Raw genomic sequence first — 26,225 nt, 5'->3', positions numbered from 1 at the left:
GGTGAGAAAAATACTGACAAATTAAACTCAAGTAATGTTACTGCAGAGAAAGGTCACTAGAGGAAAAAGGACTGCTACATAATGTTAATATATTGATGCATTTCATATAGAAACATTAAGATACTATTGAATCAGGTTAAAACTGAAATAGAACAACTTAATTGATCAACGTTAGTTTATTTTTGGCTAAATCATTACAGAATTGAAAATAATAGTGTTAGATTCTTGTAAGGGGTATTGAGATGGGATTTTTGCCTGCGCCTCTGCATAAGGTGCATATAAAGTCGGGTATGGTCACAGGGTATTTCACTGTCGCGGTTTGCCCATGTTTCCCTGTGGAGGGGGTTGATTTCACTGTCACCTACCCACGACCTCACTTTGGCTCACGACCCATAGTTTGAGAACCGCTGCACTAGACTGTTTGTGCTGTCACTAGGGCACAAGAGAGGAAGCGAGACCGGGGTCTCGCTTCCTCTCTTGTGCCCTAGTGACAGCACAAATAGCAAAAACAATATTGAGCACATTGTCAAGTAAAATATGCCTCGTTTTATAAATGTGTATTGATAATAGTGCTGTAATAAAATGTTCTAATAAATATGCATGATCAAGTTCAACAACATGTGCTTTTATTTTGATATTTTTTACATCCTCCCCTTCCCTCAAAAGGCCTTTGTTTTTTTTATCAGGCTGCTTTTGTATATAAGAATTTGTTCTTAATTGCTTGCCTGGGTAAATAAAGGTAAAATAATTTTTTTTATTCCACGTTGCAATTACGCGATACATTAAGTGTGGGGTCGCCAAAATAAATCCTGAATAAAAAGGATTTTTAAAAGGGGTCATGGTATAAAAGTTTGAGAACCCCTAGTCTAGTGTGTACCTCTTTGCTTATTGTTGCCCGTCTTATTGTATATCCCTGTTCGTTCTCCCTTACCTTATCCCTATTGTGTGTGTTTATGGGTTTCATTCCCCTTTTTGTACAATAACCACTATTTACTTTTTGGAAAACATTTTTATTATTTCTTCCTGCCGGGACCCGCTGGACAGGTTGATTTTCACAGCAACCCGGTTCAGTTACTGTTATAGGGTAAACTCATACATCTGTAAAACATATACACCATAATATACAACACTTGTTATAGACCTTTGTATGTGACACTTGAAAATATGTCTCCCATTCATTGTAGATTAGGAAGCTCTAAATATTTTTTATCTTAATAACATCACAAGTTCAAGTCCTTACTAGTTATCCGTTTTCTGGCTTTGGGAGTTTTTCATGATCACAACTGATTGGTCTGGCCTAGACCATAGGAATGGCTCACACTAGTTAAAGGACCTTCCTAATATCGAGCTGCAGCCCCCTTTGCAGTGCACTTCTCAGTTGTCTCAAGGCTTAAAAAAAAAACAGCCTCCATCTACAAATAACCTTCACGAGTGAAGTGGTTTAATAGGTAAAATCTACAAGGGATCTGCATAGACTCACCTGATCAATGCATTTCATGGAATTGAAATTATTATTTTGTAAACTCAGTGCAGAGTTAATTATTTAATTGCAAACATGGCTATGACCGATATAAATCAGTAGCATATGTAGACTGTCAATCAGTAGCATATGTAGACTGAAAATATGTTGAATGTGTAGAAAGTTACAGTACCACTTTACTTTATGGGGTAGACATAATGAATAGGTACCCTGGAACTAATGAGCATACCAATTGTTAATAAACAATTTGTTTTATATGTATATCCATCAATGTATAGCATTTAGGAACAAATTAAATAACTTGAAAATTAGCAACAAATTGAGTTACTAGATTATGAGCCATACATTTTAATATTGGTTCCCCGATTAACTGAAAAACAAACTGTTCCCTAAAGATTTGTCTCTCTCTACTCCAATTCTAACATTAACCATCAGTTAACTCTCCTATTTGTCCCACGCAGAAGAAAGGGTTACCACCACAATTTGAATAGGCTCCAATGCCAAGATGGGTTGCTGCTCAGTTCCTGGTTTTAGCCATTAATTAGTGAGTGAGCGAAACTGACTCTAGATCAGCGTCTTGAAACAACTCAACAACTTGAGGATAAATGGTTACTTATTTTTTTAATCCACTTTTTCTCCTTATTTTTCTATTTTTCTCCCATCCCAATTTCGCCTCGCCAATTCTCCCTTCAATTCTCCCCTCCCCTGTCTCGAACGTCGCTAGACTATGCCTCCCACTGGTCGGCTGCAGTGAGGACCAAGCCTTGCATCACGTGTCCCCTCCGGTACACGAGGAGGCAGCTGTCGCATCTTTTCACCTGAACAGTGCAATCTCTGTGGCGAGGAGTAACGCATGGGAGGCTCACGCTGCCCCCGATACTTCCTGATTCTGCTGTACAGGTGCACCAACCGACCTGTAGGAGTCGCTGTCCACAACATCCAATCCACACCCACCGGCTTTCCCACCCCTAACACTGCCAATTGTGTTAGTATGAACGACCAGCCAAGCCGGTAGCAACGCCGAGAGCTGGGCTCGAACCCAGCATCTCCTGCGTTAGTGGCGAGCGCCTTGCCCACTGCGCCACTTAGCCACCCTATAAATGGTTACTTCTGAAGTCAAATGGGCAATAACACTTAATAACCAGAGTCTTAAAACAAATTTGGTTAAAAAAAGGATTTAATGTGTGTAATTATCTTCACTGCCACTTGATGACACTCTGAAAAAAAGTCAACTTACACATAATTATACTGTTGCCTAATTAACCCCTGAGCTCAGTGTTGAGCACATAGCAATCAGATAAGGAGAAAACTACCCACTGTATTCAGAATCCAATGGGATTGTGATTAACACCCTTTGGAATATACCCCCGTCTCTAAACTAGTCTTATACCCCCGTCTACACTAGTCTTATACCCCCGTCTACACTAGTCTTATAACCCTGTCTCTACACTAGTCTTGACTGACAAAAGGGAAGCGGTTTCTAGCAGCATCAACAAACAGCAAAGCGTATTTTAGCGTAATTGATTTCAGAGCCTTGTGCTCATTACAGCACAGTGTCACTTAAAAAAGGCACAGTGGCCACATTAAATGATTGATTTTCAAAGATCTGTATCGGAATCGGTCTATACAAAAATATACACCTCTTTGCAGTGGAACAGGCTCACTGAAGAAAATAACAACATTGCACAATATAACCATCAAAGTGTTCAACAACATCAATGCAGATATTCCCATAGAGATGGATAATCCCCATAATACAAGCCAGGTGTTTTGGGAAAAATAACACTATCTTTGGGGATGCCATCATAAAATAAAATTCCTCTTTACTCAGTACAGCAACAAGCATATGTCCATTGTCCCAACAACACCCAGTTTGAGAGGACAGCCTCGGACTTCTTCGAGGCCAACAAAGACCACTGGACGGTTCTGTAGGGAGCCATTTTGTCCCAGGCGAGCAGAAGGCACTTGGTTCGGGGGGGGGCTGCTGTGCCCCTAGTGGTGGATCCCAGGCACTGCAGGCCTGGTCCTCACCGGCACGGGACACAACAGCAGAGCCCCAGTAGGTGTCCACTCGTGAAGGCAACGCTCCTCTCTGTGCTGCACCCAGCCAGCTCTGGTCCAAGTCAAACTGGCTCCCTGTCCAGTGTGGTTTGAGCTGGCGGTGAGTGAGTTTCAGCCTCAACACAATCTCCTGGCCTCTGACAAGTTATGGTGATTTCGGAGGAGAGGGTGAGGTTTACTGTCTGCATGGGCAGGTCTGCCACCGTGGGCACCGTTGGCAGCACGGCCTCGACTGGCAAGGTGGACGACACCGGCTCTTCCGGTGATGTGGTTGGCACTGATTCCGTGGGCTCTGTGTTTGCTACTGGCACTGATGACTGTGTGGGTTCTGTGGTGGACAGTGGCAGAGGCGACGCCCCTTCCTCCGACTGTGAGGAGGGTGGCGGCGATGTGTGCATTGGCAAGGGTTGTGTGTGTGGCTCGTCTTGTCTTTGCAGGCCAGTGTGTGTGGAAGGGGCCTGTGTCCTGGCGAGCTGATCTGCACTGGGGTAGTAAGGCAAGAAGGGCCTCTCGTGGGCACAGGTGCGCATGGCCAGGTAGATGTGCTTCAGCAGGTGGGGAAAGCGGGAGGTGAAGTAGGAGACAAAGTCGTCGGGGATGGAGCCCAGCGTCTCCTGGACATCCGCAGGCAGCTCCCGGTAATGGTGTTTCTGTTGGGAGGCACATGGGTACAGGGTTGGAGAGGTTACTTCTTAGGCCCATGGGGGGGGGGGGGGGGGAGACATCATGTTGCGATCCTTTTGACCGCAATTACAATATAATTGATGATATATTAACTCAATCAGTGCCATCCACGTAATATTACGTGTTTGCTCGCCATGCGTTGGGTGCCAATCACGTTTTTGGATCGTTTGATCTTTTTACTTTGATCCCCGCTCTACAGACTTGCCCGGAGCGATCTGCATCACGTTGGCACATCCACATACACTAGAACTGCAATGCCGATCGACTATCACCAGGTGGCAGTATCGTCTCTGTCTGAACTGGAATGGCTTGGTGTTGATACGCGGCCTCTTTTTTTCTTTTCTTGGTAGGGGCCCCTCCTCCTGCTTGAACATGGATTCACATTGATCACCCCGAAATTCCGTTGCCTAAGCGTATTTTACCATCGAAACGTGTATAGACATATACACTGGTAATTGCGATGGATTGGATTGGAATTATTCTTCTTGGAATACCTTCTGGCTAAGGTAAGGTATATTCTATGTCTATTTGACCGAATCTGAAACGTGTTTTTCTAACTATCACAGTTGTGTTTCACTGGACGAAAAACATGCTCGGAAAACACGATCACAGTTTTGATGATTTTGTGAAGGCACATGAAGGTACATGTTATATACCTTTGATTTGGGGTTTCAGGGGACCAACCAGAACGGTTTGGGCTTATTGCATATAACACGCGTTATCTCGCGATCTACGGAAAAAGACTGGATTATCTTGGAAATGCGCGATGTTTAGCGTGTAATAAACTACAAACTACAGCGTGTAGAAACAAACTATTTTTCCCATGTTGCACTACAAGTAATGTCTGTCAAAATGAGTCACACCATGGGCTAGATCCACAAAGAATGGATCACAGCGCATGTGATTGATTGAATGAAAATGTTATTAACAGATTGGAGAATGGGTACAATACAGTACGGCTCAATACACACAATTGTTAAGGGGATGCAGACCAGAGAAAGACTTTCGTCTTGTTTACATCAGGGTCCCCCATTTTCAATTCATAATGAATTGTAAGTAAGGGTGCAATTAGCACCGTGCAATCCATTCTTTGTGGATCTAGCCCCATGTCTCCACAGCTATAATACAGAGAACACACACAGCTTCAAAAACATAGTGAAACAACCGCGGAAACGACTATCAAGCTGGCAATCTAGCGGTAAAGATAAGAGATATGTGCGGCACTGAAAGAGTTAAGAGGAAATGGTTTTCGTCACGTCATTATTATCATAAAAAAAGGAGTAAACAAAGAGGCCTTTACTGAACAGAATGTGTCATCTTACGTCATGGCAACTCTGTAGCACCACAATACTTTTAGAATGGTAGTTTGACACACATTTAGCCTTTATCGAATATCGCAGCCTCCTGAGATTTGGATATTTCACTAGGCCATATTGCGATTTCGATAAAACTTCCCAGTAATTGTTCACCCCATAGTAGGCACGCTCAGTTCAGCATCATCATCATATTAGACACAAACACTAGCAAGACAGACAATCACGAGACTGACACAACTGCTTGAGTGTAGGTATGACATCTGCGTTTGTTGTAATTGCAAGGTTGTCATATCAATTTGCTGTTGTCCCATTATTTCTACTATTGTTGTTGTAGTCGTTGTTGATGCTGCTGCTTAGCCTCAATACATAGAACCATGGCAACCAAATACAAAGGGTTAGTATGGCATGAGGGAGTTTAGCATAGAAACCAAATTAGTAAAACAATTATAAACGCCTACAGACTGAGACTAGAATACACAACTGAACCACTGAACTATACAACACATCTGAACACAGCAGAAACCAAATTACCTTTAAACCAAATTACCTCTCAATATGTTAAATAAAAAAAGGGATAGCCCATTCTATCAGGCTCTCAAACAGCCCACATTCATGGGGATGTTTTAGATAATACGTATATGTTTTTGTAGATTTTTATTGGTTTGTACTACCGGGCAGTCCGGTAGAGAGAGAGGGAGAGGAGGAAATGGGAGACAGAGCAGGGGAAGACATTCGGCAAAGGACGCCGGGTCCAGGAGTCGAACCCGGGTCGGCCGTTTCGCGACACAGCGCGTTACATGGTGTGCTACTAGAGCGCCCCTAGATAATAAGTTTGCTGGACGGTTGAAGCTCAGTGAAGAGTTGAAACATTTCATGTTAATGTAATGTATGATGACTTTTGTGTTCTCATTATCAGAATGACTTTTCCCCTTTCAAAAATGCTTCAAAGATTTGTAATCCAACGAGTAATCAATAGTTTTCAAAAATTAAGTCTGTTTTTCCTCAGTAATTGATTACAGTTAACAAAATGTAATTACTGTAACATACTGTATATGACCATCAATCATGTTCAGGCTGTGTTGTCTGACTGTGTGTGTCTGTTTTCAGGCTGTGTTGTCTGACTGCGTGTGTCTGTTTTCAGACTGTGTTGTCTGACTGAGTGTGTCCTGTCCGTTTTTCTTGCAGTTGGGAACATGTGCGTACCTTGTTTCTCATCGCACGGAGCAGGTCTCTGACGGAGCCACCCTTATAGGAGCGGAATTTACGAAGATCTGCCAAAGAAAAAAAACCAGATAATACATTATCTACATGGAGCAGACACCACCCCAACACGGTATGCAGAGCAGACCAATCATTAACAAACACCACCCCAACACGGTATGCAACCACTTACATCAAGGCTCTCATCCACATTCATTCATTTGCTCCCCCCGCAATCTCCTCCATGATTTCAGAAGCCCGGAAGAGCTGGTTTAACTGGCTGGGGATCAACACTTTCATAATAGAGGCCTTGCATGGAATGTTTGTGTAGTTCTACGTCTTCCAACATAGCTGCCTGTAACACAGCAACCATTGGAAGCAATGGAAGAGACAACAATGCCATGTGTTGATATGAGAAATATATCAATAAATACATAATAATGTGGAGTCTTATTACTGGATCTTGTAAACAAGTCACAGTAATATACATTTCCAATGTTCTACCTACTCTACCATATTCCTTTTGAAAGTGTTTATCAATGGTTACAGGCAAGGCAGCCATGTTGGAAGAGACAGCTACATGGCTCAGTGGGGGCTATCAGGCTCACGTGTCTTGGCATTGTGCCCTCATCAGAGAAGCATTAAAAACATGACTTTGTGCCTTTTCCCTATCCGATTGCTCCATTGCCTTCCATAGTGAAAGTTGACACCAAAACCAAACAAAAAGAAAAAGTCTAAGAAATTGCACCCATATTGACTTACACTTTTAGTGATAGGTGATGGACAGAATAACACTCAGAAGTCAACTACATATAATATACTGCAAATACTTGAGGGGCATTACATTAGTCTCTGCTTTGTTTGCAGGGAAGACTAACGTTAAGTTACATTTTGTACATATTTTATTAATGAATGTTGTATTTTACTTTTTAATTATATTTTGAGCAATATACTGTTGGCTGATAATAATGTGTAATACATGTTTATGTAAATACCATGTGCTGCTGAGACTAAGGACCACAATGGAAATAACTAAGTCAAGACCACTTATGATTGCAAAGGAAAGGCGGGGACGACTATACTGACTTAAAGGGTCGGTTCAGAATTGTTTAAACCTAGCCCCATTTCTTATTTACCAACAATGTTGTTGATTATAATATTGAATGTAGATTCTCAGTAGAATCCATACAGTTCTTCATACTGGATGCCGGCAGCTCCGGCTAGGTACCCACATTTCTTTTTTGTGGCTTGTACTAATTGGAGCATGACCCCATTGACTATTAATTTGTGGATAACTATCCTGAACTGCAGATTTCCATCCGGTGTGAAGAATAGCCGAGAAAGGATTCCATCTGTGGTTAAATAGGAAATAGGGGCTATGGTTCTTTAAAGTCATGTTCTTGTGGAGCAGTACTCCGTGGTGTCTGGTTACAGGACACAATGGTAGAGAGATTATCTGGTAATCGGAAGGTTCCCGGGTTCGATTTCGAGCAAGACACTCAACCCCTAACTGCTCCAGATGAGCAGGTTGGCACCTTGCATGGTTGCCTCTGCCATCTGTGTTTGTGTGAGACATATGTTGTAAAGCACTTTGGATAAAAGCGCTATATAAATGCAGTCCATTTACCATTTACAAACATACTATCTCTCTCCCTCTCTCTCTCTCTCTCGCTTACTATCACATATACACACACACAATCACGTCACTCCCAGACATATCTATCTACACACACTACCCCCCTCTCACTCTACACATAGCCTTCAACTTGTACACCCCCACCCCCCTCTCTCTCTATCTCTCTTCACAGGCAAAGTTGTGTGTGGCCAGAAGATGCTGATTCTGCAAACACACACAAAAAAAGACGATAACCGTCTGGACCGTCTGGTGACAGCTGTGGCCAGACTGGAAGTCTCCCACATGGAACTTGTAAAATCACTGTCCATCAATCTGACGAACAATTGAGAAATCAAGTCATGCTGGGGGTCACGCAGGACATTAAAAGCGCGACAACTCGAATTTAAATCAAATTGGAGCATTCAGGAATCATTGTCTGCCCTGATGCACCCCCCCCCCCCCGCCCCCACTCTCAAGTCTGCTGGAGCATGTGGAATGCACAAGGTCACGTCGGAGACACGGCGTTCCTTTACCCAACACCTGGCTCGTGCACTCTCCCCCACCTTTCCACCCCCCCCCCGGTCCCATCCCCTGGCGCTGCTTGACGGCTGCCTCGGGTGAGGGATCACTCCCACCCCCCTTCAACCCTGTAACAACCCCATCCGACCCCCCCTCCTCCCGTTCATGGCGCCGCCTAGGCCGGCTGCCAGTCTGTTTGCGGTGGTGAATATGCATACGTTTGTCTCAAGGCTAGCCCTACATGCGTCATCAAAGCGCATGTAGGTGTTTTTATGCTCTGTACCATTATTACTATCTAAACTGTAATAATTGTGGAATATTACTGTAATGAGCTGTATGTGTATGATCCAAGCGCCCTATGATCCTCATAGGAGGCAAAACAGAAAAAAGCATTCCATCCATGTGAAAGTATTCTGTATTCTTGCATGTCAAATAATAAAGAACCTTGAAATAGACATTGTGAACTACCTCTCATTAGTCTAGTCTCACAGATTATTTCTTTATTATGTACAATGACAATGTTCTTTATCGATTCCCTTATCGATTCCCGATACATTTATAATTTAAATAAATAAATTGGAAATGCAACTGAACTAAGCTGGTTAGAATAACAATATGCAACTTGACATTTCTGATTGTCATTTATTGTTGAGCCCCCATGTCAGAAAAATACAAAAACTGTAGGCTAGACAGTAACCTAGGTCTCTCCATGTTGCAAGTTCTTGCAACATGTCATTCTGTCAGTAAACTCTTATCTTTAATAAAGACTCTTGTCCACCTTCGTGAATAATATCTGGTCAAATTATTCCACATCAACTATCTTCGCACGTTATTTTCAGTCATCATATTTCTTGGCAGCGCTGGAAATCGTCCACGATTCAGCTTCATTAATCAATAATCTTAAAAACAGTCATTATATTTCCAGCTGCTTCCCTGCCTTTATTTTTAACCACTCCTCTCCAGGTGATCATCAGGTTTCTCCTCTGCCCATATGAGACATCTGCGTGTGGGACTGAGTCAACTCAACATAGGCCTTTATTTAAGTCAGCAAGGGAACTCTCTATCGCCATCTACTGTGATGTGAAATGTAATTCTCCATGTCTCATCTTTGGAGTGTGGGCCACTTCCCCCAGCACTCTTTCCTTCATTAACACATCCAGTGCCGTTCAGAGGGCGCTGTGGGCCGTGAGTGCCAGCGCTTTGTTCAATGGGGATAAATGCCGGTGTTTGCAGTGCTAAAACTATATTAAACATTATAGCTATGGATCTAATAACATAGTCGATTGTCAGTGAGTTTCTTCCGGTCAACATCCAAAAAACAGATAATCTTTTCATCCATACATTTCCGTTTTATACCGTGGTGATTGGTGAATATGAGTATAGTTTTAGAGTGATTCTGTGTAATCCCAGGAAACGCAGCCAAACAGCGTTTTACTGCATTTCACTATAAATCGTGCCATTACTCGACTGGATAAATAAATAAAAAATAAAACTCTTGACTTGACTGGATCAATAATCAATCTGAGATCAACGCTAGATTATCGGTATTGTTGTGAAGGATCAGATTAAACCGAATATGTATATTTATTTATATATATATATTTAATTGTATTTGTATATCGTTTGATATCCCCTGTATATTCCTTGTACAATATGCATTGAATATCCCCGTTTCTACTAAACAGCCCATAATAGTTTCATTCTACCATTGGACGAGAACCTGGCGCCAGGCTGCCATACCCCTAGGTCCAAGTTCAATCGTGCCGCCTAACATGTCGAGGCAACCCCCGGTTCCGCGCAGTAATATGTCGGGCGAAATACGAATGGTACTATTTGTTCATAGCGCATATATATATGGCGCAAGTAAAGTAGAACTTTCTTTTAGTCCAGTTCTTTACCCTCCAACAGAGTGACAGACGCAAAGCCTCCCCACGACGCACGTGCGGTGTAGTAAGGCCTACTTGGCCCAGAATAGGCATTGAGATATCGTGTAGATTAATAGTTGAATAGTCATAGTTTGGCACTATACCGTCGAGTTGGACGTATTCTATTAAGCTAATAATAGTCTATTTATGTATGGTGCATCGTTCGGTTAGAGTTCTAAAGTTATCAGTACCCCCATCGTTCCTGACGTTATCTGGACGCTTAACCAGGCTGGTCAGACCCCTAGTGGTGATTGCATCCGAGGAGCTCCGGGCCAAGAGCGACTGGACCTGTATATTGGATTACTCTACCCGGACGACGGCGAGCCTTCCACGGCTTGGATTATGCTTTGTGTGCTTTGATTATTCCATGGATAAAGGCCAACACTGCGGAGTGTTGGAATTACCCCCCGGAGAGGACTCCAGGTGAGACGGCGCTCTACACGTGAGGTCGCCTCACGTCTCTCCGTTGTGGACCGGCAGATACCGTCCACAGAGGGTCCAGCTGTATTCGTCTGCGGCCCGAGGTTCTGTGGGCACCGTGTCCAAGACTTTGGATTCTCCCAAGACACCGTCGGCCAGATGGGATACCGCCAGCGGCTTCTCTAACCCCCCCCTCCTACCGTCTTACAACCAGCGGGACCCCCCCCCCCCTTAGTGTATCCAGCTATAATCATTTAAGTACCATCGCTATCGTTTCCTAAATATTCCAGGTTGTATACTTACTCCCTGCGTAACCAGAGATTGGACGTTCAATGTTGATTTACCTACGAATACTCATTTGCCATAAAAGTGCATATTTCAAATCATAAATGTAATTAAGTGATCGTTGTATACACCCTTTGCTGTATTAAACCTTCGATTTGGTACATTTGTGTGGATTCGTTTCATCAGGTGGGAAAGTGTTCATCATACTTATATCTTGTACTGGGTGGCCAGAAGTTAAAGTACATGAGGTAGTGGTATTAAATATCATATCTAACAATACAGTCAGGGAATTGTACCCCTCAGTTACAGGTATTATGTTTCATCATGGATGCATGAAAGGAGGGGGGGGAGGGGGAAGCCGCCCCTCCGTGCTTTGATCGCAATCAACGGGACACCCCACACACACACGCTCTGATCGTGGGAGAAGAATTATCGGATCAACGCAAGATTGATAATTTATAACCCTTACCTTGTCTATGATGTACTGGAAAAAGAAGAATCCAATTATCTGATTGCCATTCCAAGTACTGATTGCGATCATGCTTCCAACGTAATCCAGCATTGAACATGAACGGGGGGGGGGGCCTCGTCGATGCAACTGTGGTAACCGCTTTTCTTGCCCGAGTGTTTAGACCCCGCCCCCACGCCGCAGCTCGGCCCAGACACCAAGCCACATCGTTTCAAATGGAGTGCAATAGCGGCCGCAAGGCGTTAGGCAGCGGTATTGGACGTTTGCAATCTCAGACACATTCAGGACAGCCTGCACAAGGTGCCTCAATGGATTATGAATGGCAATAGTGAATAAAAGAAATAACGACCCAAAAACGAGAATCTTCGTTTTTCGGCACTGAACCGTTGGGCCACAGAAACGAGAATTCTTGTGAACGGCAATTAATGTGTTAAGGCCGTGTTCACATCTGAAAGTCCACGGATAGTGCAGACTTTCTGGTGGACCAAATGTGAGAATGATACATTGTTTGATTTTGGTTTGCGTTCACACTGAAATTTTTTGAGCGAACCTAATTTGTAGTTGAGTTGAGAGCGAGAGAGATAGATACTGTCATTATGCGCGCGGCGCGAGTCTAGAGAGGAGAGACTGTCATTACGTGCGCGGTGCGACTACGGAGCGCACACTGCAATGCACTGTAGGGTACTTTGCTTCCTAGATTAGGTACTATAGTTCGATTGCGTTCACACCAACAGAAAAACGCACCATGCTCCACTTTGAAACAGACCAAGTCCCAACTTTTCAAGAGGACCATGGTTCGGTTGTTTGGTCCTCACAATAGTTTGGTTTGTGTTCACACCTCTCCAAACAAAACGGACTATTGATTTAACACTTTGAGTGCCACTCACGGCTTTTCTCGGGTTTACCCCCCGTTGAATGCCACGTCACGAGTATTCTCTGGTATTTTTAGCGATCTGAAATCATATTGCATCACGCGAGCCTACCGTTGGAGATCCAGGGACCGCCGGCGCTCAGATGTGAAAAAAGCGCCCCTATCGTCTCCCAGATGGTAAATCACCCTTTTGGAATGGACTCAATGAAAGTGAATGGGAGAACGGATGTCTGACTCCACATTTTACTTCTCACTGATGCAGCCGGGGTCTACCAGAGTTCATTCAGGAGCCTCTGAGCCACGGCGAATATGGGTTATATTGTACACACGATGGATTAATACAATTATCGATTTTTTCGAATGGCGATCGGAAATTGGAATAAACCATTTGGATACCATCTGACCTCAGGTAAGGAATCTATGTTATCAGTGTTAGGATAATCAGACTCGTTTTCACGGATATATAAGCGTTTATGTGATATGTGATATGGCTGTTTTGACTGTAAAAGCCATGAGGAAATAAGAGCAGCGATTATCAGCGTGCGGCACGAGCGTGCATGCGCACACATATACTATCGATCATCTAGCATTTATTTGAAAACGATTCATAAATAGGCAGACAAATGACAACGTTCTGGAATATTCCAGTAAAAGGCGATTATCATAGGCATGGGTTGTTTTTTCCGCGAAAACGGGTGATTTTCAAAATGCTATCAAACGGAAATGAAGCGATAAAAAAACAATCTGCCTTGACAATGTTGACTGGAAAATTATTCTTTGATAAGCGACGGGCAGATTAGACACATAGCCATAATTTAAAACATAGATTAGGCGATATTAACGTTAACATTGGAGTGGATGGTGGCATGCAAGGGGGTAAAAAGGAAAACAAGGCGTGGCAGTGAAAGTGTTAAAGGGACCATGGTTCACTTAAAACGGACCAAACAGGGTAGGTGTGAACGCGCCCTAAGACACAGTACTAAGGCAGAGAGGTGGACAGAGCAGGGGGACACACAGGAGGTGAGGTCCCAGGGAGACCTGATCCCAGGCCAGCCGAGGCAGATCTCCAGACATCATTTCCCAAGTCATATTATATTATAATAATTTTTCCAGGCAACATTTTTGGGGAATAAACATAGTCTTATATTCTGGTTAATATGGTACTTACACTGTCCGACAACAAAAAGCAAAACAAGCTAGAATTTAACAGCAGGTGTGTAACATTGCACTAGTCTCATACCTGTCTGTAGAGGCACTGTGATGTGTTCTCTCCAGTCACTCTTGACAACGGCCCGCCCCCCTCTCTCCAGCTGTCTCACAATTGGTCCATCCAGCGGCTCCTTTTCTATTCTGTCACTAACATCCTGAAAGTGAACACAGATAATACTACATGTGAGTCAGTTGCCAGGCAACCTACTAGGCAGCCTACTGTTTCCTATTTTTAATACAACTAAAAACACACTTAAGATTAATCATTTTATACATTAATATTAAACCATCTACTTTTAGTATAATATATACAGTATGTAGCATGTATTACATAAAACATATACCCCAAAAGCAGTAAGCATACACATTATCCCAAAAAACACACCAGTCTAAATATAAGTTTTAGTAGCATATATATTTTACATTAGCTCCCAATCAATTTCTTGAGAATAACTTCCTTTTATATATATATATATATATATATATATATATATATATATATATATAATAATAATAATATCTTAGATTTATATAGCGCCTTTCAGGAAACCCAAGGCACTTAAGGTTAGACACTGCAGGTGAATAGTCAAATATACTTATTTTGTTGATTTTGAGATTGTTATATTTTGCTTCCTAAACATGTCTTCTATGAAACTAGTGACAATAAAACGTCAATAACACACATTTAGTTGTTTATTTTACATCATTTAGCCTTATTGCATCCATAAATGTGCACATATTTAATGGGGAAGTGCGTCATTTGCATATATAAACATACATTTCAGAAAACTTGCAATATATTTTTTCTTAGTTTATATGTACATAACAAATTGGGAAAGTTCCATAGTGATATCTATTCAAATATTTTTTGCCTATTAGGGGGTACTACACTGTACTACACTGTTTGTAGCCTGTGTGTAGTTCTGTTCAGTTCAATAACATCATTATTATTATTATTCAGTTATCAGGCATGTGTTTAGGTTGTCTATTACTAATGGTTTGATTAGGTATTGTGTTTGTAAATATCTGTTTTAAAAAAAAAAGTATGGCATTTTACAATACAGAACTTTGAATGCGTTTTCCCAAAAATTTGTTTTAAGAGTTTTTCCTCATACTCTGAGCCAGAAATCTCAAACCTTCCAGTTCTATTCATATCTATGTTCTGAAGGTATTTACAGAAGGGTTTGTTGATATCGCATGTTATATCACATTTTATTCCTAAAAACATGGCGAAATATGGAATTTTACCATAAAAATGGACTGAATGGAGTATTTTCTGATTTATGGAGTGATAAAAAGAGATATCCAAAATCCCCTCTGTAATAACCTTTGGCTCGAATATGTCAACAAAATGAAACTATAATTTTGAAAATGGCTTTATCCAATGTTCAGATTTCTGTCCTGGAATTATATGCAAATTAGTGCATATTTAAGTAGATCATGCCTCATTTGCATATTTAAACATACAATTTCAGAAAACTTGTAATACAAAAAAGTCTTGTCTTAATATAAGTAATCAACTGGGGAAGTTTCATTGTGATATCTATTAGTTAATTTTTTTACCCTATTCACCTGCAGTGTCTCCCCTTAAAGGCCAACTTGCAGGTTGTATTTTTGTTCAATAAACAATGTGACTAGGCCAACGGTGACTTTCATGAAGAGGGAAAAAAAATTATCGAAATTGACCCAGTTTTAGCGTTTTTTTTATCATACATTTTGTCGACCCAACCACAACCACCACGCACATGGATATCTTAATCCATGGTTCATAACGTGCGTGTGTCATCTTAATGATGACGTCACAGCAGGTGCAGGGCAGCGAGGGGCTCTGAGAGTCACAAGTAGGTAGTGGCAGGAAGCAGAGAGCCTTGCTACTCAGCGTTTCCGTTAGCCGGTAATTACCGGTATTTGACCGGCAAAATCTGTTGAAGTCCGACATATTTAATCTCTCCGGTCTTAATGTCCGGTGAAAATAATTCCCTGAGTCTAAGCACAATTTGATTATTTGAATTGTATTAAAATAGGCTAAAATTAAATAGCCTATGCGATGAACGAAACGATCATTACATTTGTTTCCTCGTTGCTTCTAATAATGACAACGACGTTGTCAGCGAGAGCTTAATGCTGGGTGTGCGAACTTTTGTGAAGCTGCAGAGCCTGAGCAGCAGCAGCACAATGCAGTATTCCAGCAGTACTCCAATTCAGCCATTTTCAGCCAATGTTGGGTGGGGGGCGCTGCTGTGCGGTTCCCAGAAAAGAGCCAATAACAGCTGAATCAGCTGCTCTGCAGCGCCATACTCTTTGCAAATAAGTCGTTGCGAGGTGGAGAGAGTCGTCACGCAAACCACGATAATGTTGCCGTCTCTCTGCTTTCTCAGTTCTTCGCTTGATATAATTAACACTTTGACTGCCGGGACCGTCTTTAGACGTCTTTGCTGGCCATGCTAAAGTTGCCGGAGGACGCGTTACGTCGTCCTTATATCAATATTTCAAAAATCTGCGATCGGATTCATATGTCCCCTCCGCTGGCCTGAGATCCAGCAGGACCCACTGAGCTCTCTGGCGGTTCAGGAGCGCCCTCTGGTGGCTGATCGGCGCAATCGCCAAACAGGATGTTGAATAGAGGTTGTCATGACGACCGTAGTACTTCCGGGCGCTCGCTATAGGTCATGGGACTCTGGCTCGTCACGCTACATGGTGATCGATTGGCAATAACTCGATAAACAACATGATTTGGACGTATATACCATTATACAAGCTGGAGATGGACCGGGTAAAAATATATCCCATAATGATAAGATTTCTACTCGACGATGATCGGCCAACGGCGCGCGGAGACTGGGGTGAGTTTCAGCGTGTAACGTTACCGTCTTCGATACTAACTGCTATTATCAACATTTGACCCACATTAGATGATTGGTATAACGCTGCCCACGGAATTATAAACGCCCCCTCGCCCATCCGGTCAACATCAGATGACGTGTAGTAACTTCTAGAAGTACGTCTAGTTGGAATTTTTTATATCGCGCTGATTGCCATCAAACTGTATTTCATCATCAATATAATGCATTTGGGGCTATATATCACGTTCTGGAGAAAGCTGCAGAAAGAGATGAAAACATACTTATACATTAGACCATACTTTACTATGAATATGTGAATGAAAAAGTTTAACGTTGCTACACAATGAACAATACATATAGGACTTTGAATGGGCCCTAATAATGGCAATGTAGCAATAGAATTTAAAAAGTTATAGCCCTGCAAAGAAGGGGACTTTCTCCATAGACAAATAGCGCTGGCAATCTATGGTATATCATGAATTTAACCTTAGGCAGCCAAAGTGTTAATACAAATGTCCAATATAACGGAATTCGTTAGCTCATAAAAATGTGATTATAACAGACTGCTGTTTAGTGTCGGACCGACTGCCCACATACGCAGTCTATTTTATTTCAAGTCAGCAGCAGCACGGAGTATCGAGGGACTTATTTTATTTGGAATATATTAATGACTGTATACGCAAAAGTAGCCTAGTTTTAAGTAATAATATTATAAATCTACATGCCTTGAGGATGACATTCTTTATATAGCCTGCCTATCAATTGTTTTAAAGCTCAATAAACTATGACCGGAATTAATCTCATTTGTCCGGTAGATTGAAATCTTGCAGGTCACGGAGACCGACAACAATTTTTTCTAACGGAAACCCTGTTGCTACTACTAGCCGAGGAGTGAATGAATGAAAATGTATCTGTTTCACCTAACACTATTGCTCCGTGATCATAGCCATTCATCTCTAAAGCTAACCACTATTTGTAAAAGCCACAACCACGTTACCATATTTGTAATAATGTAAACCATTGTGTCGTTGTACATAGTGTATATAACGTTAGTAGCTAAGTTAGCTAGCTTGGTAGCCAGCATTCTCGAAACTCCTAACATGCCCCGATTTAAAATGGTTCTCTCCTCTTTGTATACCTTTGTCCTCACAAGTATTCTGCCAGGGAACTTATGGACACGACAATAGTAGTAGTTATAAGGTGTTTGAGCTTGTAACGTTAACGTTAGTTAGCTAATAGCTATCGTAGTAGCCCGTTTCGTGACTGTGATGCACCGAGTGGGGCTACTATCGTATCAACATGCCGTGACGTGTAGCTTGCTAGCCGGCATGATGCGTGTGCAGTGCTTTGCCCCACAGGTCTGAGAAGAGGACCTGCACATTTTACTCGTTCCCAAAACTCTTTTACATGCCCCGATTTAAAATGGTTCACGACAGTAGACATAATGCTAACGTTAGTGGGGTAACGTTAGCCAAAGCCATATAGCCAGTAGTACTATGACCCGGACGGGCATAAGGTATAAGTTGCCTGAAGTGACGTCACAGCCCTGCTAGCGTCTGATAAGCTTTTTCATTTGCTCCGTACATGTTATTCGTGCGTGGACCTTTTTAACCCTTTCTGAGTGGCATTTCCGGCGTCAAATGGAAATAAATAAATAATGAAATTAGATACCAATGATGTAAACTACCCATAATTGAAGAGTAGGGTTTAACCTGCAAGTGGCACTTTAAGAGGAGGGGGCAGCTAGGGGAAGGGGATCAGGGAACAACAAAGTAAAAAAGAAAAAATATATATATATTTTTTTTTTTATTATATATAAATGCGGAAGACATTTATAAATGATAGAGAAATAAAGAAACCTACCTAAAATGATCTCCTGTTCGTGCTAACAAAGAGATAACTCCTTAGAAAGGACCTTTCTGGTCCAATGTGTGCATCGATTTCTTTGATAAGAGACTACCTCTTTGTTAGCCCGACCAAAAATAGATTAGATTAGGGTTAGGTTAAAGGACCACACAGGTATGGTGATAAACTTATACCAGGAGATAGATTTAAGCCAGGTTTATCACCAGCGTGGTATTGTCCTTTAACCAGATGAAGTCTTGAGTGTCCAAACACCCTTTGTCCAAATAAACTTCTGTAGTTTCTTCTAAGGGCATGGAGTAGGACACGTCCTCTCTGACCTGGAAGAACTGGAGCTCCCTCTCAAGGCTCCAGAAGAAGGGGTGTTTGAGAACGCTCTCTGCCGAAGGCCTCCTCTGGGGCTCCATGCTCAGCATCTGCTCCATCAGGTCTCTGGCCACAATGTCGTCTGGTGAGGAGAAAGGAAACGTAAGGCCTAGGGATGGGTACCGAATTAGGTACTTTTAAGGGTACCGACCGAATCACGTCGGTACTACCGAGTACCGATTCACGGAAGATATGCCGGTGCCACATTTCGGTACTATTTAAAAAATGTTTGGCCCGACAACGTCAATGTTTCGTTTACCGCGAAACGAAACCTATGAAGTGTGCCGCACGTTCACGTCAACATTCACAATATACGCTTAGGCCTAAAATTTAAAAAATCCGGTTGCCGACCGACCCTGCCGATTTAGGTGCGACCCAATTTATTTTATGAGGTAAAAAGAATTAAAAATTTTAATCTTTTTTGAAATAATTACTTACAATAAATTACTTTTCAATAAAGTTCCATAGAAATCTTAGTCAAACCTTTAGTATTATGGATATTAAACACGCTGGCAGAGTACATGCATCCATGTTGTTGTGAACATTTTAATTACGGTAAATAAATAAATTCCCTATCCATAGTCGCCGTGGGAAAGAATAAAATAAAAAATAAAATAAAATAAATTCCCTACGGCCATGGCCTTAAAGGGGACATAGTCATAGCATCAAATTAGTATTTAGATAAACCACAGAAAAAAATCACGTTATAAAAATAAGGCGTTTCTAAGAAAAAACGATTTGTTATGTCCATTTATGTAGCATAAATCAACATGGGCGCCGCCATTTTGTTGCTGACGTCACGGAGATGGTTTCGCCCGGAGGCGGAGTCTCCCACCTCAGAGAATTGCACGCTGTAGCAATATTATTAGGCTCCTCAACTATCGTTATTCATAAAAACTAATTTATGTAATATTTTACAGCATTGAGCAACCCCAACAGGGGGGTGCTGCATATGTATGCTCTGTCATCTTTGAGATGGCGAGACATGCAGTTGGCACCTGAGATGGCGAGACCTGCAGTTGGCACCTGAGATGGCGAGACCTGTAGTTGGCACTGTGTGAGGCCACGACATTTGAGCAAATTAATAATACTGCATGTTCTGAAGGTCCAGATTAATAATTAGAATGAGTTCAACAGAAAGGTATAGATTAGGCTATCACTATCACCTAAAGTCTGTTGGTTGCTATATGAGTTCAGCCTCAACTGAACTCAGTCTAAAGGTCTATTCTGTCGCCGTTATCCCTTGCCCGTCGCCGTCGGCAGATCGATGCGGGAGTATGGTATTCCTCCTCTCCCTTGGCAACACCACAACACCAACGTTACACAGCGCTGTAGCAAAACACCGCTCTCTCCTCACTTTGATTCTCCAACTAACGGTTATCTTTTTCTCCATCCAATGCGCGCTGTAAGCATCGGCGATACAAGGAGCATATACGGGCGAACAATAAAACAATATCAGGTCAACAGTAAATATATATCTTACAAATAAAACAATATATATATATAGAGAGAAAATAATAATAGGGCTCGACGACCGCGTTACACTCTCCCAGGTCACACGTATTTTTCAGACGTTGCCCTGTACCCGAGCTCTACCAGGCAGTGTATTCGCACATTGATAGCCTTCTGAAAGAAGAAGTTTTTTCAATTAGCTTTACCAGTGATATTTGGAGCTCTGATGTCAGCCCCATGTCAATGCTGAGTTTGACAGCTCAGTGGGTTGACGCAGACTTCCAACTCCGTAAAGCGCTCCTGCATTCCCAAGAGTTCTCCGGCTCCCATACTGCTGCAGCGCTGGCATGGCAACAGCATTCGAGAATATGTTCCAAACGTGGCATATTCCGGAAGAAAATATTCATGTCATACTCCGAGATAATGCCCGAAACGTGGTCAAGACGCAGGATTACAACGTTTGGGATGTATGGCCCATGGCGCGCTTCAGCTGGCTGTCCAGTGTCCCCGCCAATGTTCCGAGACATATTTATATATTTGTATAATTGTTAGGCTATTTGAATCCACCATTTAGGGCTGGTGTATTCAAATAGCCTAACAAATACGCCAAAACGAAGTTTAGCCTGTTTTAAAAGGCTATAGCCTAAAAAAGAAAGTTGCCTTTTACGAACGCTTAGCCTATATTTTATGCAGTGTTTAGCCTATTAAATAGGCTAATTGTTTTTTTATTCGTTTTAACTTTCAGCCTGTTAATAAATGTGTTGTTAATTCAGTATTTAACTTCTTGAATTCATATTTATTTAGGCTATGCTAATTAAAAACACAAATGTTATGGACATCTAATTTAATTATCTGCTTATTTATTAATGCTTCAATTAATTCAGAAACGTTGCAGCAAACAATCCATATGTGCACTTGTTTACATAATGATAACGTACATAAATAACATTATTGAGGGGGGGGGGGGGGGGGGTGTCTCGCAGATAATACAATAGTATAATTATATAATATATATTTTTTCTGTAGGTAACGTTACATTTGGTTGACAATTTACTGACTGACTTTCACGACACTCCATATTTACGTAGCTATCTAACCAGCACTGTAAACCGGACCCAGCCCAAACCATCACCATGACGTCACCATCCAGCTAAATCTAAAATGGCGGCGCACATGGCAAAAACGGGGAAATTGCATTTGAGTTTTCAGACAAATAAGCAGGATTTCACATTTGATTATAGGACCATGTCTTACCCAAGGTACACAACAAACAAACTAGGCTCATATTGTTTAACGCTTCATCTCCCCTTTAACACATTGTCGGCTATGCATTGTACCCATCCTTGGGCCCAGTCTGCCAGTGCTGTAACCCTATGCAGATGTTTACCTTCTTTGCAGGGCTATAACTTTTTAAATATTATAGCTATATCGACATTACTATGGCCCTTTCAACATCGGGTATCTATCGTTCCGGATGTGGGAACGTTATATTTTTTCATTCATACATTGTCGTGTTAATACCGTCGTGAATATAAGTATGCTTTTAAGGTTTTCTGCAGTAATTCCTAAAACGTGAGTTATAGGCCCTGACGCATATGATAGATTATCAATTGGCGTTTCTTTCCTATACACGCTATATTAAAAAATTCAAATGTATATGATCGGTATACATTATGCTTCATCATGCGTGAAGGAAAGGGGGGGGGGGGGGGGGTCGTTTATAATTACTTGATCGTCAGTAGCGTCTTTTTTTTTTTACTATGGGTCGATACGTTGATCAGATGGATTGCCGTGAAATGAATAAACAATCGGGCTGAAAATAACGTTATATTCCTCTTACCGTTCGCCGATGAGACTGGAGGAAAAATATTCCAATTATTTGACGTCGATCTGCTAGATCCATTTCCCGTTTGTATGACGCAATAAACGCCGAAATCATATTGATTATTGCGTTTCGAAAGAGATCCCATGCACTCAAGTGTGTATCTAGACCCACGCTACAAGATATTACTGCCGGAGGAATTTCCTTGATGCACCGAGCTCCACTTCCGGTTTGGCTTGGAGTGTAACACGCCCGACATCCACCAGGCGGCGGTATTGAGGCGTTGCAATATCAGACAGGGTCCAGCTGCAGCAGCGGAGGGAGGCTGGATGAATTATGAATGCCATGGTGAAAAAATGAAATATTGATCCCAAAAACGAGTTAACTCATTTCTGGTGCACAACGCATGGCGGGCAATAACGAGTATACTCGTTTTTGGCGTCCAATGTGTTAACTGACAACCAACAAACAATATCTTCTTTTATGCCCTACCTAGGATTTGACTCGATTCAACAACAAAGCAGTCGGGGCAATGGCAAGCCGAAAACAGTCCAAGTGTAGTTACACTTTACAAAGCTAGATGCAGACAACGCTCGCTGCAATATTATGATAATAAATTATTTTAAGTTTGGATTTTTTTTTTTTTTTTTTAAACAACTGAGGTAGGTAGATTACATTTTTTGAGACTAAAATACAGAAACAAGGTACCGTTGGCGTTGGGTACCGGTATCGATTCACAGGTACCGGTTCAAATGTGAAAGGTAACCAAACCCTAGTAAGGCCTAAAGTCGCTTTGAAACTTCTTGGTTAAAGTCTTGCAAATACATTTCTTGGTTTTGCCTACATGGTGTTTGGCACGGTCTGTAGACCTTTCCTCTTGTTTTAAGTTATTCACCCACACAGTTTTAATCTGCATTCCTTTCAGACGACACAGAACCACTACTGACTAAGTATCTGCAGATGATCCATTGCCTCTTCCTGTTGACTGGGGGGGGGGGTGATTTAGCAGAGGATGAGTGCTCCTCACCGTGTTTGTCTAGCTGAAGCTGGTCCAGGCTGTACGCTCCTAGCAGGATGTTGGCCTGCCTCTGTAGAGACTTGCCAAAGGGGTGGCTACCCTGGGACACCACATAGTAGAACACACAGCCGGCGGAGAAGATGTCAACGGTGCACGTCTACATGAGAGACACAAGGGAGGGAGTTCATGATCTGACATAGGGAGGACACTTTGAAAACAGTTCAGTGTTGGTTTAGAGATCGGCTTTGGGAATTAAAATGTTGTAAGGTAACCGCTGTCATGGATGAAGTATATTCCTAGTCGACCAACAGTCAAGGACTTTATTTGTTTATTTAATTGGCATATTTGCAAAAGTGTTTTTCCCCACATGCAGACATTTAGAACCTCTGTAAATGTAGTGCTTATAAAAAATTAGCTTATGATTTTGTAAAAAAAAGATTGGCCATCAAGCAACTTTTTAAAGCAAAACAAAACTTCACCAAAGACCATTATAGAGAAATGTTAAGGACAACTGTAGGCTTGCCCTCTCTTTTAGTAATTATGTTTTTCATGTTGAATGGTTTATTTGGTCAATTGTAAGCATATCTTAACCATAACAGATATCCATAAACGGGACTGTTTGAATAATAGTATTTTTCTAACTAATCAATTAAAATGTTCTTTAGAGTTCTTTAGTCGACGACAGTCCTGGAGTTTCATCATGTTACGGTGAAGGCCATGAAACTCCAGACCCCTGGTCAAAGACCCTAGAGCAGGGCTTCTCAAACTTTTTTATACCAACAAATTGAAATTACAGCACTATATTATCAATGAAATTAATGATTATTATAAAAAAAATTGTATAGCAAAATACAGGCTCTGCTGAAGTTTTTCCACAACTTTGTCCTTAACACTTTCCGTGCCGGAGCACGGTGCCCCGGAACCTCCTTGAATGCCGCGACCCACTTCAATGTTAGCATTAAAAACGCCTAATCTATGTTTTAAATTATGTGTCTAATCTGCCCGTCGCTTATCAATGACTCGTTTTCCAGTCAACATTGTCGAAGCGGATTGTTTTTTTATCGGTTCATTTTCGTTTTATAGCATTTTGAAAAGCCCTCGTTTTCAAGGAAAATATAAAAATTCCATGATAAGACATTTACTGGAATATTCTAGAATAGACAAAAAATTGTCATTTTTCGGCCTATTTATGAATCGTTTTCAAATAAACGCTAGATTATCGATAGTATATGTGTAGAGAGGCGATCTGAAAAATCGATTCTCTTATTTCCTCATCAGCGATCGTGCACAAACAGACACATCACACATAGGGCAAACGCTGAGATCTCAGCGAATACAACTCTGATTATCCCAAGACTGGTCAAATAGATTCCTTACCTCAGATCAGATGTTCTCCAAAAAGATCATTCCAATTCCTGATCGCCATTCCAAATATCGATCACGCTTATTGATTGAGTATTGTCTGCTGTAAATATATATTCCAGGCTGATTCCTGTCCCGCGATGACTTCCATGTTGATCAGACTGCTCGCCAGCACAAGGAACCAGCTGGCTCCGCCCCTACATATCTACAGATCCCAGGTCAGTCTAAGCGACTGACCTGCAGTTACACAGGGATAGACGATAGGGGGCGCTTTTTTCCCATTCTGAGCTCCTGTAGGGGCTGCTGTACCAACGGGAGACTTGGTTGATGAAATATGATTTCAGATCGCTAATAAAACAATAAAACTATAATTGTCGTCATCGGCACTCAGTGGGGGGGCTAATAAAACGAGTTATGACGTCCCTGGCACTGAAAGTGTTAACACTTTGAGTGCCAGTGACGTCAAGCTAGTTTTATTAGCCCCCCCATTGAGTGCAGATGACGACAATTCTGCTAACGATTGCATGAGCAGCTGGCTAACGTGAGCTAACGGTAGCTACCTACCGTAGCTACCTAGCTACCAGACCCTGTTAGCTCAGAGCTCCTCTTTCAATCTTAACAAGCATTAAACAAAATGGCCCAGTCATCTATTCACCTTTGTTTAATACATGAGGCGTTGTCTAATGTTATCTAGCTACTGATAGCTCCTGATATCATCAGTTGGGTGCTGGCTGGCTAACGTGAGCTAACGTTAGCTACTTCCAAACCCTGTTAGTTGTTATAAGGAGCCCAGTCCAAGCTACAACAGTCTGCATACCCTTACAATTGTGTGTATTTAGCCGTATTGTATTGTACCCATTCTGCAATCTGTTAAATAAAGTTTACATCCATTCATTCTGCTAGCATTAACGTTACCAAGCTGCTAGCCACAATGCTATACTGTTGTACTGGCATATTCCATTCACGTTAGCATGTAGCTAACAACATCGGAGATCTTTTTGAGAGACTAAACTATCCTCTCTTGGTGGTCAATTGTGTTGATGTTAGTTTAGTTTCATCAACAAATGAGGCAGAACACACAGTGAATGTATCCGTTTTGTTTATTGCACTTTCTTTGCTGAAAAATAAATGCTACATTGGCTAAATGGCTCACGCGAGGCATTTAAAGATGGTGTTTTTTTTTTTTTTTGCAGGAAGTGTATTGGCACATTCAACTTCTGATTGGTTGAAAATTGCCTTCATGTTCGCCACCTACTGCCACCTACTGCTTTGGCATTGTACTACATCACTGTGCTCAGGAGGCAAAACCAATGTCTAACTTGCCTGCCATTACGTTGCGTTCTCAAAAGCGAAACGGACCCTGAAAACGAAACGAAAATACCCCTGTGTGTAACCGCAGCCTTAGGATAATCAGACCTGTTTTCACAGAGATTTCAGCTTTTGCC

The 26,225-nt window shown here is 41.8% G+C and overlaps 1 protein-coding gene across 1 annotated transcript in view; it reads right to left on the bottom strand.

The window, feature by feature from the left end:
- Nucleotides 1-2,639: 2,639 nt before the first annotated feature.
- The window catches only part of ern1 (endoplasmic reticulum to nucleus signaling 1), a 73,288-nt gene continuing 49,702 nt past the window's right edge, over nucleotides 2,640-26,225 (bottom strand). The window contains exons 18-22 of the mRNA XM_084329513.1: nucleotides 23,428-23,575; nucleotides 19,081-19,208; nucleotides 14,086-14,209; nucleotides 6,745-6,812; nucleotides 2,640-4,191 (exon numbers count right to left, since the gene is read on the bottom strand). Of these exons, the coding sequence (XP_084185639.1) occupies nucleotides 3,604-4,191; nucleotides 6,745-6,812; nucleotides 14,086-14,209; nucleotides 19,081-19,208; nucleotides 23,428-23,575 (1,056 nt within the window). The 3' untranslated portion in view covers nucleotides 2,640-3,603. The remainder of the gene's footprint in view (nucleotides 4,192-6,744; nucleotides 6,813-14,085; nucleotides 14,210-19,080; nucleotides 19,209-23,427; nucleotides 23,576-26,225) is intronic.

This window comes from Notolepis coatsorum (genome assembly GCF_963971535.1).
Source record: "Notolepis coatsorum genome assembly, chromosome: 14".
In the NCBI taxonomy this organism is placed as follows: domain Eukaryota; kingdom Metazoa; phylum Chordata; class Actinopteri; order Aulopiformes; family Paralepididae; genus Notolepis; species Notolepis coatsorum.
Note: the sequence above shows the minus strand (reverse complement) of the source record. Positions and strands in the feature narration are given on the sequence as shown.